Source organism: Anabas testudineus, chromosome 4 (assembly GCF_900324465.2).
Source record: "Anabas testudineus chromosome 4, fAnaTes1.2, whole genome shotgun sequence".
NCBI classification, from domain to species: domain Eukaryota; kingdom Metazoa; phylum Chordata; class Actinopteri; order Anabantiformes; family Anabantidae; genus Anabas; species Anabas testudineus.
The window spans coordinates 656,055-668,377 of record NC_046613.1 but is presented as its reverse complement, the minus strand read 5'-3'; the positions used below and the strand labels follow the sequence as shown (position 1 = coordinate 668,377).

The window sequence follows — 12,323 nt, the reverse complement described above, 5'->3', positions numbered from 1 at the left end:
GTTTGCCAGTTCCTGCAGTCATATGCTTTCCAACAACTGATGTTGAGCTATATGGGTCCCTAACCCAGTCAAGGCGTTCAGTGAAGGCTGAAGAGAAATAAAACGACATGTTCTCCTCAAGAGTTTTCAGATGTTCACCTATTGTCTCGCACAATGCAGCAGTGTTAACATCTTGCCATTTCTTGGTGAGTGGGAACATTTCAAGTTTGCCACTTTCCACATGTTGTTGCCAGAGTTGCACCTTTGAACAGAATCACTCGTGCAGTTTTCCCACTGAAGTCCTCCTTTTTCAAGATATTCTGATGTGTCCCGGGAAAACGCACATTGGCCGAGAGTTGAGTTCTAAAACCTTCGATGTCTGCAGACGCGTCATCAATACATCTGGAAATTGTGTTATCTCAGAGGGGGACTTTGGCTATTTCTTTAACTGCTTCAGGTCCGAGCATCTCATTTACAACGGCTTTGCGGGCGGGAAGTATTAATGTCTCTGTCACAGTATGGGACTTTTTTTATTTAGCTACAAGTTCAGCGATGTGGTAGCTAGCTTTAAGGGCTCTTCTCATAAAAGTTGCCAGTTTCTCTATGTTTTCATGCAGTAGTCTGCAGATAGTCTGCATTCTTGCTTTGCACCGAAGGGAGTTTCGTTTGGAGATGGCCTTTGAGCTTTCGAGGCCACCGTCTTTGCTTTCTCTTGACCCTCTATTCACACTAGGGCCTTCATCTGGGTCGGAGTTTACATATTTCCTTTTGTAAAAAGTAGTCTTGCGAGCCACAATGCCACTGTCACTGCCACCCATCGCATCCATGCATCACTAATTCTCTTACAAGGCAATTAGATCCCTGCTTCCACCTACTGATATGGAAGAGTATTAAATGATTACCTCACACTGTGAGGATTCCTGAAATGATCTTTAAACCAGGATATTGCATATCCTGGCATATCCACCTGAGGAATATTGGTGAAATTTGGAGCATCCTGTCCCAAAGTGATGCTAAAAAACTATTTAAAAACTTCCAGTCAATCCAAAATGCTGCAGCCATAGTTGTAACTAAAATTAGCAAGAGAGATCATATTTCTCCTCCATTGGTTCCTTGTAAAATCCAGTATAGAATTGAAAACACTTTTTTTCATCTATAAAGCACTTAATAATCATGCTCCATCATATCTTAAAGACCTCATAGTTTCAGAATTTTCAAGTAGAACACTTTCTATACATTTAAGAATAAACTTAAAACTTTCCTTTTTTTTTATGAAGCTTATAGTTAGAGATGGCTCCGGTGACTTGACCGTCTTTTTATTATGCTGCAATAGATTGGTCTGCCAGGGGACCTCTACTGATATACTAAGCTCCCCTTCTCTTCTCTCCTCTCCTATACTCTCGTCTATGCATTAAAATGCTACCATTGCAAGTCATTATTGTTGTCATTTCGCTCTCCCGTAGTTGTGCTTCCTCCTCTCTGTATTCCTCTGCAGGTGTCCTCAGCCTTGGAGCTGTTTATGTCCAGAGTGCAGTTATTGGCCCTACCAACCTGCTAAGTGTTTTTGCTGTTGTTGATTTTTTGTTGTGTGCTGTTCTTTTCTCTCTCGTCTTTCTACTCACCCCAGCCGGTCAAGGCAGATGGCCACCTACCTTGAGCCTGGTTCTGCTTGAGGTTTCTTTTTTTAAAAGGAGTCTTTCCTCTCCACTGTAAATTAAGTTTAATTGGTAGTTTCACAGGAGTTCACAGTGGTTTCACGTGGCTTCACTATGGTTAGGGTTACGGTTACACTGAGGAGGTATTGTTTATAGCAGAAAAAGAAGTACCTGTTACAAGTGAGTAGAGTCGAATTGAGACCATGCGGTCGAAAAATGCTATAAGACACTAATGAAGTTCAGGGGATTTATCTTTAAAATATTTTCATAGGGATTGCCAGAAAGAGGTCAGCACTGAATCCTTGTCCTAGTTTCCCCATAGAATGACCCCTGATAATGTTTAAAATCCTGTCTCCCATTACTCAGAGGGCCGAAGGACCGAAATCTGTTTAAGCAATATTTAGAAGAACCAGAACACTTAAGAGGATTCTTCAGCTTCAATAAGCCTATTCAGCTCAGGTGTGAAGTGAAACCATCCTTGAGGATAATTTTATAGTCTTCAACCAAGTTTCCTTAGACAGAAGTAGCCACTTCTGACCTAACAAGAGGATGATGTAATTCACATTACAAATGATGAGCTACAAAAAATGACTGGACTGGATGATAATGTTTAGTTGTTAGTTTGAATTCCGTTTTTTTACAAAAATGGAAATATTTTAATTTGTGTATGAGAACATTATTAGTAAATACATGTGCCCTGTTTAGCAAAGGCTCTTTACAAGCACAGCCTAACAGAGCTGCTAACTGGTAGTCTCTATAACTACGTTTTAACCTTAGTCATGCTTTTCTCTGCAAAGTCTCTGAAAATCTGATCTGGCTGTAAAAACAGAAATCACCTGCCTAAACACCAGATCTGTTGAGAGACACATGTGAAGCTAATTTCAAAAGTATTTGATTTCACCTGTTTACACAGAAATGAAATGAGCAGACCGGAGAACTGCCAGAGAATCACACTGATTTTGTAAGAGTGTAAATCCAACCTTCTGCACAGGCCGACAGCCTGTGTTCAGTCAACCTTGGCTGCAAACCCATTTAATCTGCTGGTGAAATTCTAAACTGACCTAAAAAAATGTTTTGCATACACACAGTGACCTGTTGTTAGCATGTACCTCCATCTACAGTGTCCTTACTTACGAACACTCACGCCTGCTGTACATTGCTTTTATGGCTAATCCCATTCTCAGGGGTAGAGTGTGTTGTACTGTTATGTGTACAAGTCTGTCAGCAGTAAGAATGCACACACAAACCAGTTAGGTGACTGAGCTAAAATTAGACAATCATTCCTCCTACAGAGCAGTTTGACCTCAGGGATGTCACCTCAGGTCCTTCCTCGGCATTAAGATCAACTCAGACTTTGACTTTGCCATGTCAAAGCATCACATTTATTCTGCTTTTACCATTCTTTGGTAAAACATTATATATTTAGGGTAGTTGCCTTGCTGCATGGTCCACTTTCTGTCCTGGTCCAGTGTCAGCAAACAGGCCCAACAGTCTTCTAGTTTATTCACATGGCCTTGAGTAAACTGTAGACATACAGCAAAGACAGTGGCCTCATGAATACTGATATTAGCCAGTGCAAGTAAGATCTTTAGTTTCCTAGACACTACCCTAGGATTCTTCCTGACAAATATGCTCTTGCAGTGAGCTTTGTTGGTCGACCACTACTAGAGACGGTGACAATTCTTTCCAGCCTGGTGAAGATATAGTAAAGACCCAGATTTCTCTTCTTTAAATAAGACAGGACCTCCCAAACTCACAACACACCTCATTTCACTGACTGAAACACCTGACTCATAGTGTACGCCACATGAATAATTCTAATAGGACCCTGTCCTAACACCCTGTCAAGCCTCCTTAGTGAGACACAAATGATTAGATGAAATGGAAGACTGCAAGACAGGTCTAAACGCAACTCAACTAGCTTCCTAACTGAAAAAAGAAACGTGTGGAGCCGTCCAGCAGGACTTTCCCGCTGTCCCAGCAGATGGCATCCTCTTTCCATGAATTCAATTCCTGCTTTTCTTCTGACAGTGCTCGGCACCTGTGGCTCTGGGAATATTTGGAGATAAGATATTTCCAGTTAAGGTCGATGTTTCCCAAACAACTGATAAAGTTAACCGCTTCACTGAATTTCACCAGAAAAATGTTTGTACTACATCCACTTTGGATTATCTCAGCTCTCCCATTTACCTTCCTGATACAGAGGCACTGCTTCTGTTTTAGCCTGCAGCAACTACACGAGCAAGATCTGATCACTGTGTAATTAACCAAAGGAAGATTGAGTTGAGTTCTACAAACCCTTAAAAGTACCAGTGTTGGTTTCAAATGCAAATTTTTGAGTGACTAAACCCTCGGTGGCCTTTTAACCTCAGGACAGGATCACTCTCATGTGAAACACTCTGGTATCAGTTTTCTCCCCACACTTTTATGAGCATGTTGTGTTGGGAGTGGGAGAATATGCTCTTGAACACTCAGGAGGGGAGTTCCTCTGAGATAAACTGTTGCACAAGAGCTTATGTTTACAGTCTCTTGCTAACAGAAATATTAGCCTTGGATAGTCAGGCAGGAAGGAGAGTCTATGCTTACATCAGGATAGGGAAGAATGTTGCACATGTTTGAGGTTTATAGATGTGAGGTGGAGTTGGTTCATGTGCATTAAAGAATCAAATAAAAGCCTGTTTTTGTATCTCACTCAGCTGGATAGCACAGAGGGGCCATGCTGGGCTCTGTGACGACGTGATAGAATAGAAGAAAGCTGTCAGCTGGAGGAATGTTCTCCTGCACACACCAGGCAACAACACAAACTGACAAACTGAGATGCTTCAGAACATGAATGGATTGAGTTTGGAGTGGATGGAGTTTTATGTCATGTTTTGTGCCTGATGCCTACGTATCACTACTGCTTATTGGATGAAGATCCTAACCCCTTTATCTCAGCTTTGTGATTGTTGATCTGAACTTTTTTCTTTTCTAGACTAAAAAAATAAATACTACATTAAATGATACATTCATATAATTAGAAAAGGTTTTCATATCCTTGTGGTGGAATCCATGCCCCTCTGTGGTATAGAGCTTTGCAACAGCATTGTGAATTTAAAAAGAATTTAGTTCTCTCAGGTGGGCGAGGTTATGATGTAGGAAATTCAGACTCATGGTCTCTGTGTTATATTCTGGCCTGGCTGCCAGAAATTCCTTTCACCTCCTCTTAGCTGGAGTCAAGGCAACTCAGAAAACCTGGACAATACAAATAATACTAAGTGAGAAAATAGGTTCTTTAGTCATTTGAATGAAACAACCCAATAAAATCAAGCCACAATATTAATACCATACAGCCTGCTGTGTATTAACAGATTATCCCTGCTACCCTGTGTCCACCACAACAGCTGTTGTAATGATGTGGCCGCTGTAGATTCTGTAATTGCAGAACTTCACTGATCACAAGAATGTGCAACAAAACTCAGGCAGAGAACAGGAAGTCATCCCACCAGGTGACAGTGCCTGGGCACTGTCATCTGACCTGCCTGCATCCACCTGGGCAACTCAGTGTGTTGTAATATCTCGTACGCACAGCTGCGTGTTCAAGAGAAAGTAGAAAGCAACATGTAAACCATCTGAACCCGTCAGCTTGGAGGTTCCCACGCTCTGCAGCAGCAGCCACCCTCTTGTACCAAGCTGAAAAAGTGAAATGAAAACATTCGATTTTTCACTTGAGTAAATATACTAATGATAGAAGCGGGTGTTCCTCTTTTTTCAGGGCTGGCACATGGCCATTCTGGAGATGACACCGATATGTTGACCTTTCACAACTCAAAATATACACAGGCATCCTCATATGAAGAGATGTAGAGGAAGAGTTTCATGAGAAACAGCCATTTCTATGTTTGTTAGTCAGCACAAAATAACCACTTGATGCACTTGTACATTGAACCTAAACCAAGTTTAATTTACAGTTATGATTTCTGTGTTATTTGACTTCACCAGCACTTCTGTCAGCTATGATGCAATACTGTACAGCAAAGATTATTGGACACCTTTAGAAAGGGCCCTCTGCTCTTCCTGTTTACTGTTCTATCACCAGGGTTAGGGTTAGGCAAGACTTCTGACAAAACAACACCTGATACATAGAGATCAGCCACAAGTTAAAACCACCTGCCTAATGTTGTGAATGTCATCCTCTACCTGTCATGCTACCTGAACAGCTCTAACCCAGCAAGACATGGAATTATCAATAGCTCTGCAGGTGTTCTCTGGCATTTAGCAACAAGACGTCAGCAGCACATGCTTTAAGGCCTGTATGTTAAGGTGGGGTCTCCATAGATCAGGTTCCCATAGTGCATGGCGCATTGCTTCGACAGGTGCTATTGTGACGAGATAACCTATTTGTGTCTGTGAGCAGTTCAGCCATTTCCCCATCTTGAATGTGTTTATATAGATGTTTAGTTGTTAAGGCGTTCATAGTTTTTAAAGTAAAACATTAGTGAAATCACATTGTAACATCTCTTGACCTTTGTGGAGTAAAGATCTTCAAGTGTGAAACAAGTGTATCATGGAGTCCAAGGCCAAAAACCTGTGTGTGCGTGTGTCATATAATAGTCAATACTCTGTCCAAATGAAACTCAGGACTCTGGAAATCATATTGTTCATTTACTTTAATATGTACATTAAAATAAACTATTTACATTATATAAAACAGATTATTTTTACAAGGCAGTACATTTCTTCAAGACACAAGTCTTATTGCAAAAGACTGTGAGCCCTTTGTCAATCAGGCGACTCTGAGATGGCATGCACTTCTGTAAGACCCTGACTTTAGTTTTTAGTAGACAACAGACAGATTCACAGACACAACCTTTGATTCAAGCCTTCAAGGGGGACAGAATGAAAGGCAGTTTTAGAACAAAACATTGTCTCAAAGCTTATTTCAAGTGCTATTTACACTTACATTATAACACAAAGATGAAACTTTGATTGTCTTCCAGCCAGTGATGAATATGGCACTTGTATGATATGTAATAATGTGTTATAGAAGGCACTAATGGTTACAATACAAAGACAAAAAACAATGCTTTTCCAGTTGCTTCAGTGGCATGTGCCTGACATGTTAAGTCGAATGGTCCTTTGAATACAAAACAGTAGTACCAGCTACATAGTTTAAACGACTTTAGTCTGAACAGAACTCATCTGTTTCGGTCATATTGGGTTTTATCTGCGTGTTGCTGTGTTTGTGATTCTCTCAAAAATAACTTTTAAATAGATTTTTTTCTTACAAAATAGAATTTGAGGGTCCAGAGGCAAAATCAATATAATATTCTTATAGAACACCTGTTGGTAATACACCATAGTAACTAGTGGCTTCATCATGTTGTGCCATTGTCAATGGTGGAAAGTATTTCTACCTATTCAGCACATTTTGGAATACTTTTATTGTAAGCTACTTCATACGCCACTATTTTTCAAAAGAAAATGCAGTGATGTAGACCATTGAAGTAACACATGTGAATACTTCTTCCACCACTGGCTATGGTACCACTATAGTGAGTGTCGCTCCTGAAGGAACCTGCATCTCCAGTAGGTTACATGTTTGCATAGCATCCTTGCATAGACTAGCTGATCAGGTTTTAAATGTCTGTTTGTCGGCTTGATGCAGTGCACAGACGTCCACCTTTGTCCTTCAGGTCTTTCCTCACATATGCCTCTTCATGTGCAGGGCGAGGTGGTCAGACCGGGAGAACGCACGTTCACACAGGTGACACTGGAACGGCCGGTGTCCGGTGTGCTTCCGGAAGTGACGCGTGAGCTCATCAGAACGAGCAAACTTCCAGCCGCAGCCCTCCCAGCTGCAGTGATATGGTTTCTCTCCTTTAAACACAAAACATAAAAAGCAAATGTGAGTGTGGTTATAGTAGTGACTCATTGTTTAGCCTCCATCTCATTAAACGCGCAGATCTTACCTGTGTGCGTCCTCAGGTGCGCCTTCAGGTGAGAGCTCTTGGTGTAGGTCTTTCCACAGCCGGTGAAAGTGCATGTGTGTGTTGCGGTGCGTTTCCTCGGCCAGGACCGGCGACCCCTTTTCGGCTTGGAGTTCATCATATCCAGAGGGGAGGACGGCGGGGTGAGCAGGACCCGCTGGCCGACCGCCGGCTGCTGCTGCTGCATGCTGAGTGCCGCGTCCTCTGCGAACATGCCGGGAAACTGGTGGTGGTGCGCCCCGCTGAAAGGGAGCTGCATTGCAGTGTGGGGGTGAGGGAATCCCCCGGGCGCGCTGCGGTGGCTGGGGTGGAAACTCTGTGGGAAGGTCAACGAGTTGGAGTTACACATCTGGGGCGGGTGGCACTCTGAGCTCATCAGGTCGGCCGGGCTGAGCGGTGGCGTCATGCTGCCGACCGCGGCTTGCGGGGAGTTGGCGAGCCTCGGCTGCTGCTCGTATGACATCATGCAGGAGACGTTTCCCTCGTGCTTGATTTTGGCGCAGCTCCGAGGCACCAGACCCATGACAGGTCCGTACGTGTCCATAGAAGCGGGCTCCACTTTAATGCTCGGATGATCGGGGAATAAATCCTGAGTTGCCTGGAAAGAAGTTGAGCTGATCAGGAATCTTGCCTGGATGTTAGGGCTGCTCCCGGAGAGGAAGCTGGACTCTACGTCGGAGCGCAGGAGCTCTGCCATCAGGCTGTTGTACGCCGGAGGAGGACAGTTTACATCTGGCACAGACGCGTAATTGGCGCCGTGCTGCTGAGGCTGCTGTGGCTGATATACCGGCGCTCCGGACTCCTGGAACCGATAGGACTGAACCCCCGCCTCTGTCACTGGAGCACTCTCGGAGCCGGCAGTGTTTGCGAGAATAAACTCCAGATCCAAGAATTTATCTAGGTCCTCTTCGTCCTTTCTGCCCAAGCAGCTGCTGTCCATGTCGGACACAGCGCTGCTCATTTCGCTCTTCCAACTCTGGAGGAAGGACAAGGAACAAAACTTAGTTTGTTTGAAAACATAAAATATTCTTTACATATATCATAAGATTATTTCACTAAAACGGCACAAAAGATGCCCAGAGAGGGTTAAACGTTTCCAAGAAACAGGATGAAAACACACTTTCATCATTTATGTAATGGATGGAGGCAAAGCAACTTTACAAAGTATTCAAACTTAAAAAATAAGTAGCAGTTTTGTGTATTCAGATATGGCAGAAAAAAACAAACAAGAGCACGAAGAAGAAGATACGTGAGTAGGTGAGAACTTATTCCTTATGCTATTTGTTCAGAACAAGTGTAAATATGTCAACAGCACAACTTACATCTTCCCAACATTTCTCCTTTTGGTTAGCAAATGTTGATATAGATGGTAAAATGGTCCCAGCCAAGGCCATTTCCACGCGTTATTAGAAAAAGCCGAAAAAGTCCTGATGCTGGAAGAAGACGCGTCTGTTTACAAGAAATCACCGGAATCCGCCGCTGAGGCTCCAGAAAAAGCTTCAGAGCGCGTCCGCCGTCCGACGAGCTGTTGCTCCTCACTCATGTGCAGCTGTGCGTGTGGAAGAAGCTGCTTTTCTTATAAATATTGTTCTCTGCACAAATCAGACCAATGCGAAGCCGGGGGAAGGAAACGCGTCCAGGATGAGGACGCTGCACACCGACCAACCCCCTAAATTTAGCCTCGGTATAAAAGTCCGAGTGCTGTTGGACTCTTCGAAACAGCGTTGATGAGAGAGGGAGTCTGAATGTGCTGCGGAATGCTCGCTCTGCTCCGCTGCGGGCAGCTACTTAACCTTCTAAGAGAGGAAGAGGAAAACCCGCCCCTTAGTCAAACTTCTACAAAACCTGGCAGGAGAGAGAGACCGCCTCTAGACCAGCTCCACTAAAACACATAATAAGCAATTAACACGTAGTTGAAAAAAGAGCGACAACACTGTGCTACAACAAACAGGCTTCACTCAAAGAGGAAGAAAGACGCTACAGGTGCCAAACGCAGTGCGCACGTAGGAACGACGCGCTTTTACGCACGCAAGAAAGTCTTTGCCCGCTGCGTGCGCGTGTGTTTTCTGTGCAGTTCGGCAGAAATGTTGCTCTTTCAAAGTGAGCCATCAGTCTCTACCCGCCACACGCGTCTTTGATCACAATATTCTGGATGAGTGTCTGTACACCGATGCTGAATGCACTTTCCGCTGCAGGCTTCAACTACCAGGCGCCAGCGGCATCACGGCTTCTCGCCTTGTACTTGACAGCAGCTCATTAAGCCTCGTTAAGGTGATAATAAGGCGACTCTCCTGTACTAGCATTCTATCACACGGGGTGCACAATAGACTGGAACCCCAGCTCCCACCCCACACAACATGACGATGTAGCTCATCATAGTAGTCTAGAAAGAAAAGATTATAGACAATGCAACAAATAATTTCACACCTATCAAATGTGGTCGGGACGTATAAAATATTATGTTATATATTATATAATGGATTTGAGCTGTACTGATTTTCTTCTCCATGAATAGAGAACCCTGCTTGAAGACTCCATGATGGACACAGAAGGTCCTGCAGCCCAATCAATATAAGAAATATATTAGTGTATATAAAGTGTATATATGGAAATCTAAGTAGTTTGTCTCTGCTTATGTTAAGTTCAGAGGACATATTCATCATAGTTACAATAATAAAGATCTAAAATGGTCCTTAATTGGGTGTCATTGCTGTGGCTGTGGCTGCTTACACTGTTCATCTCTGGTCTCAATCGACAGCAGCAGGATGCAGTGCCACAGCTGCCACAGCTGGACAGCTTCAGTCCTAACAGCATGCACACACAAACTGCTGATGTCTACTATCCATGTAGTATAATCTAGTCAGCCAGCTAAGCACAGTACATTTTCACATACATTTGGAGTACTGATTTCAAAATTACTGCAAGTTTATAGCCACTTTTTACTGCAACGCCATTCACATCAAAGCACTGGAGGTTTCAGTGATCAGAAAAGGATCTTTAATCAAATGACCACAACACATCTGATATACAGACCACCATCATCCAGCTGGGCCTCTGGAATATCTACATTTGCCTACTGTGCTTAGTTTCCCAGCTCTGTGTTTTGTGTGTTTTCATGAAAAAGATTTATATTACTGTCAAAACAAAGTGTGACACACTGCTGATTCTTCTGTGTGTGAACAGTTTCACTAAACCCTCTGTTTAATTGACAATAGATCAGCGTCAAATATTTCTACAAGGACTCTCCACTACCTGTTTGTCTGTGCTGCAGTGTCTTGTTGGTTAATCATGATAGATGTACAGACAGTTGGCAGCAGACCCAGAGACACAACAGGGGTGTGTTCTAAAACATCCTGTGCTTTTACAGTGCTTTGCCCTCTGGTGACACACATCTGAAATGCTAATTAAAGGCCTTTGATAGTTTGATAGTCACCCAAAGTTTTCAAAGGCCTGGCAGCATTTGGTGATTTGGTGGCATTCCACTGTAGTTCATCAGAGTGAGTGTACAATATATTATGAAGCATGTGACCATCAGCATGTACCAACCAGTCAACTGTGGAGTGCAAGTCTCTGTACACACCTTAACTGTTTGCAACAGTGTACTGCCTTGGTGTAAATTCAAACCATAATGCATGCACATATCTTAAATGTTTAGCATTTGTGGGTCATATTTGAAGTAGGGGATGTAGTCCACTGAGACTACGTGCTCGTATCACACCAGCAGAAAGAGAAGGTTGAGAAATACCTGTGAAATACCGTGGCCTAATTACCTGCCTACCAGGCTGTCTGAGTCACTTGGCAATAATGCTTTCCAGGATGACAGAGCACTTGTGTGTGTGAGCGAGACAGTGACAGTATATTATAGTATATTCTTTGTCTCTTGCTCTCTATGTACTTATCTTCAGGTATACTCCTAGGTATACCTTGGAACTGTTATCTTCAGAATCCAGTTGACCTGCACAATCTTCTTGCTGCTTGTTGTTGTTTTGTGCCTGCTGTTCTTTTCTCTCTTCTCTTTCCACTCACCCCAACCGGTCGAGGCAGATGGCTGCCCACCCTAGGCCTGGTTCTGCTGGAACTTTCTTCCTCTAAAGGGAGTTTTTCCTCTCCACTGTTAGGATTGTTGGGTTTTCTATATCATTTTTAGTATAATTATACTCTGTAAGGTCTGCAACCTTAAACATTGTAAAGTGCCCTGAGATGACTTCTGTTGTGATTTGGTGCTATACAAATAAAATAAAATTGAACTGAATATATGTGTTAACTAGGATGTCAGTAAATTAGAGACTCCTTGTTCTGTGGGTTTAACAGCCAAGTTCAAGCAGAAACATGCAGCATGACCAGTGACAAAGGTTAACGTATCAGTGAGTAACATTAGTGACAGTTGAGGCCATAGAGATAGCAGCAGCATTTCCAGTGTTGTTGTTATCACTCTGCAGGCGGTGAATCCCACTTTTTGACCCAGTGATACATTCAACCTTCTTACCAGAACACGCAGCAGTACAGTCAAACATTTCAGTAACCGCTATCAGTGGGCTGACACCACTGTCATATGCTGTCTGAACTCTCCAGCATTTTGTAAAATCCAGGTTTTTTCTTAGTCAGTGTCATATGGTTGTATTAAACCGTGCATATTGATGTTGCCGGGGTGTGGGGTCGGGGCATTTGAACATATAGTGAAGCGCACGAACCCCAAACTATAGTAAGTGACTATAGACCA

The 12,323-nt window shown here is 43.1% G+C and overlaps 1 protein-coding gene across 1 annotated transcript; it reads right to left on the bottom strand.

Annotated features, from left to right (window-relative positions):
- Positions 1-6,265: 6,265 nt before the first annotated feature.
- LOC113152875 (Krueppel-like factor 2) lies at positions 6,266-9,383 on the bottom strand. Its single transcript, XM_026346378.1, has 3 exons — positions 8,926-9,383; positions 7,586-8,579; positions 6,266-7,493 (listed from the first exon to the last, which is right to left on the bottom strand). The coding sequence occupies exons 1-3, from the start codon at positions 8,995-8,997 to the stop codon at positions 7,318-7,320; spliced, it is 1,242 nt and encodes a 413-aa protein (XP_026202163.1). The 5' UTR covers positions 8,998-9,383; the 3' UTR covers positions 6,266-7,317.
- Positions 9,384-12,323: the final 2,940 nt, after the last annotated feature.

What these genes read in the sequence shown, in the direction of transcription:
- LOC113152875 (XM_026346378.1), bottom strand. Translation starts at nt 8,997, where the DNA reads ATGGCCTTGGCTGGGACCATTTTACCATCTATATCAACATTTGCTAAC. An exon ending in AGGAGAAATGTTGGGAAGAT is followed by an intron (nt 8,580 to 8,925) that starts GTAAGTTGTGCT and finishes TCCTTCCTCCAG; the next exon opens with AGTTGGAAGAGCGAAATGAG. An exon ending in GCACCTGAGGACGCACACAG is followed by an intron (nt 7,494 to 7,585) that starts GTAAGATCTGCG and finishes TTGTGTTTAAAG; the next exon opens with GAGAGAAACCATATCACTGC.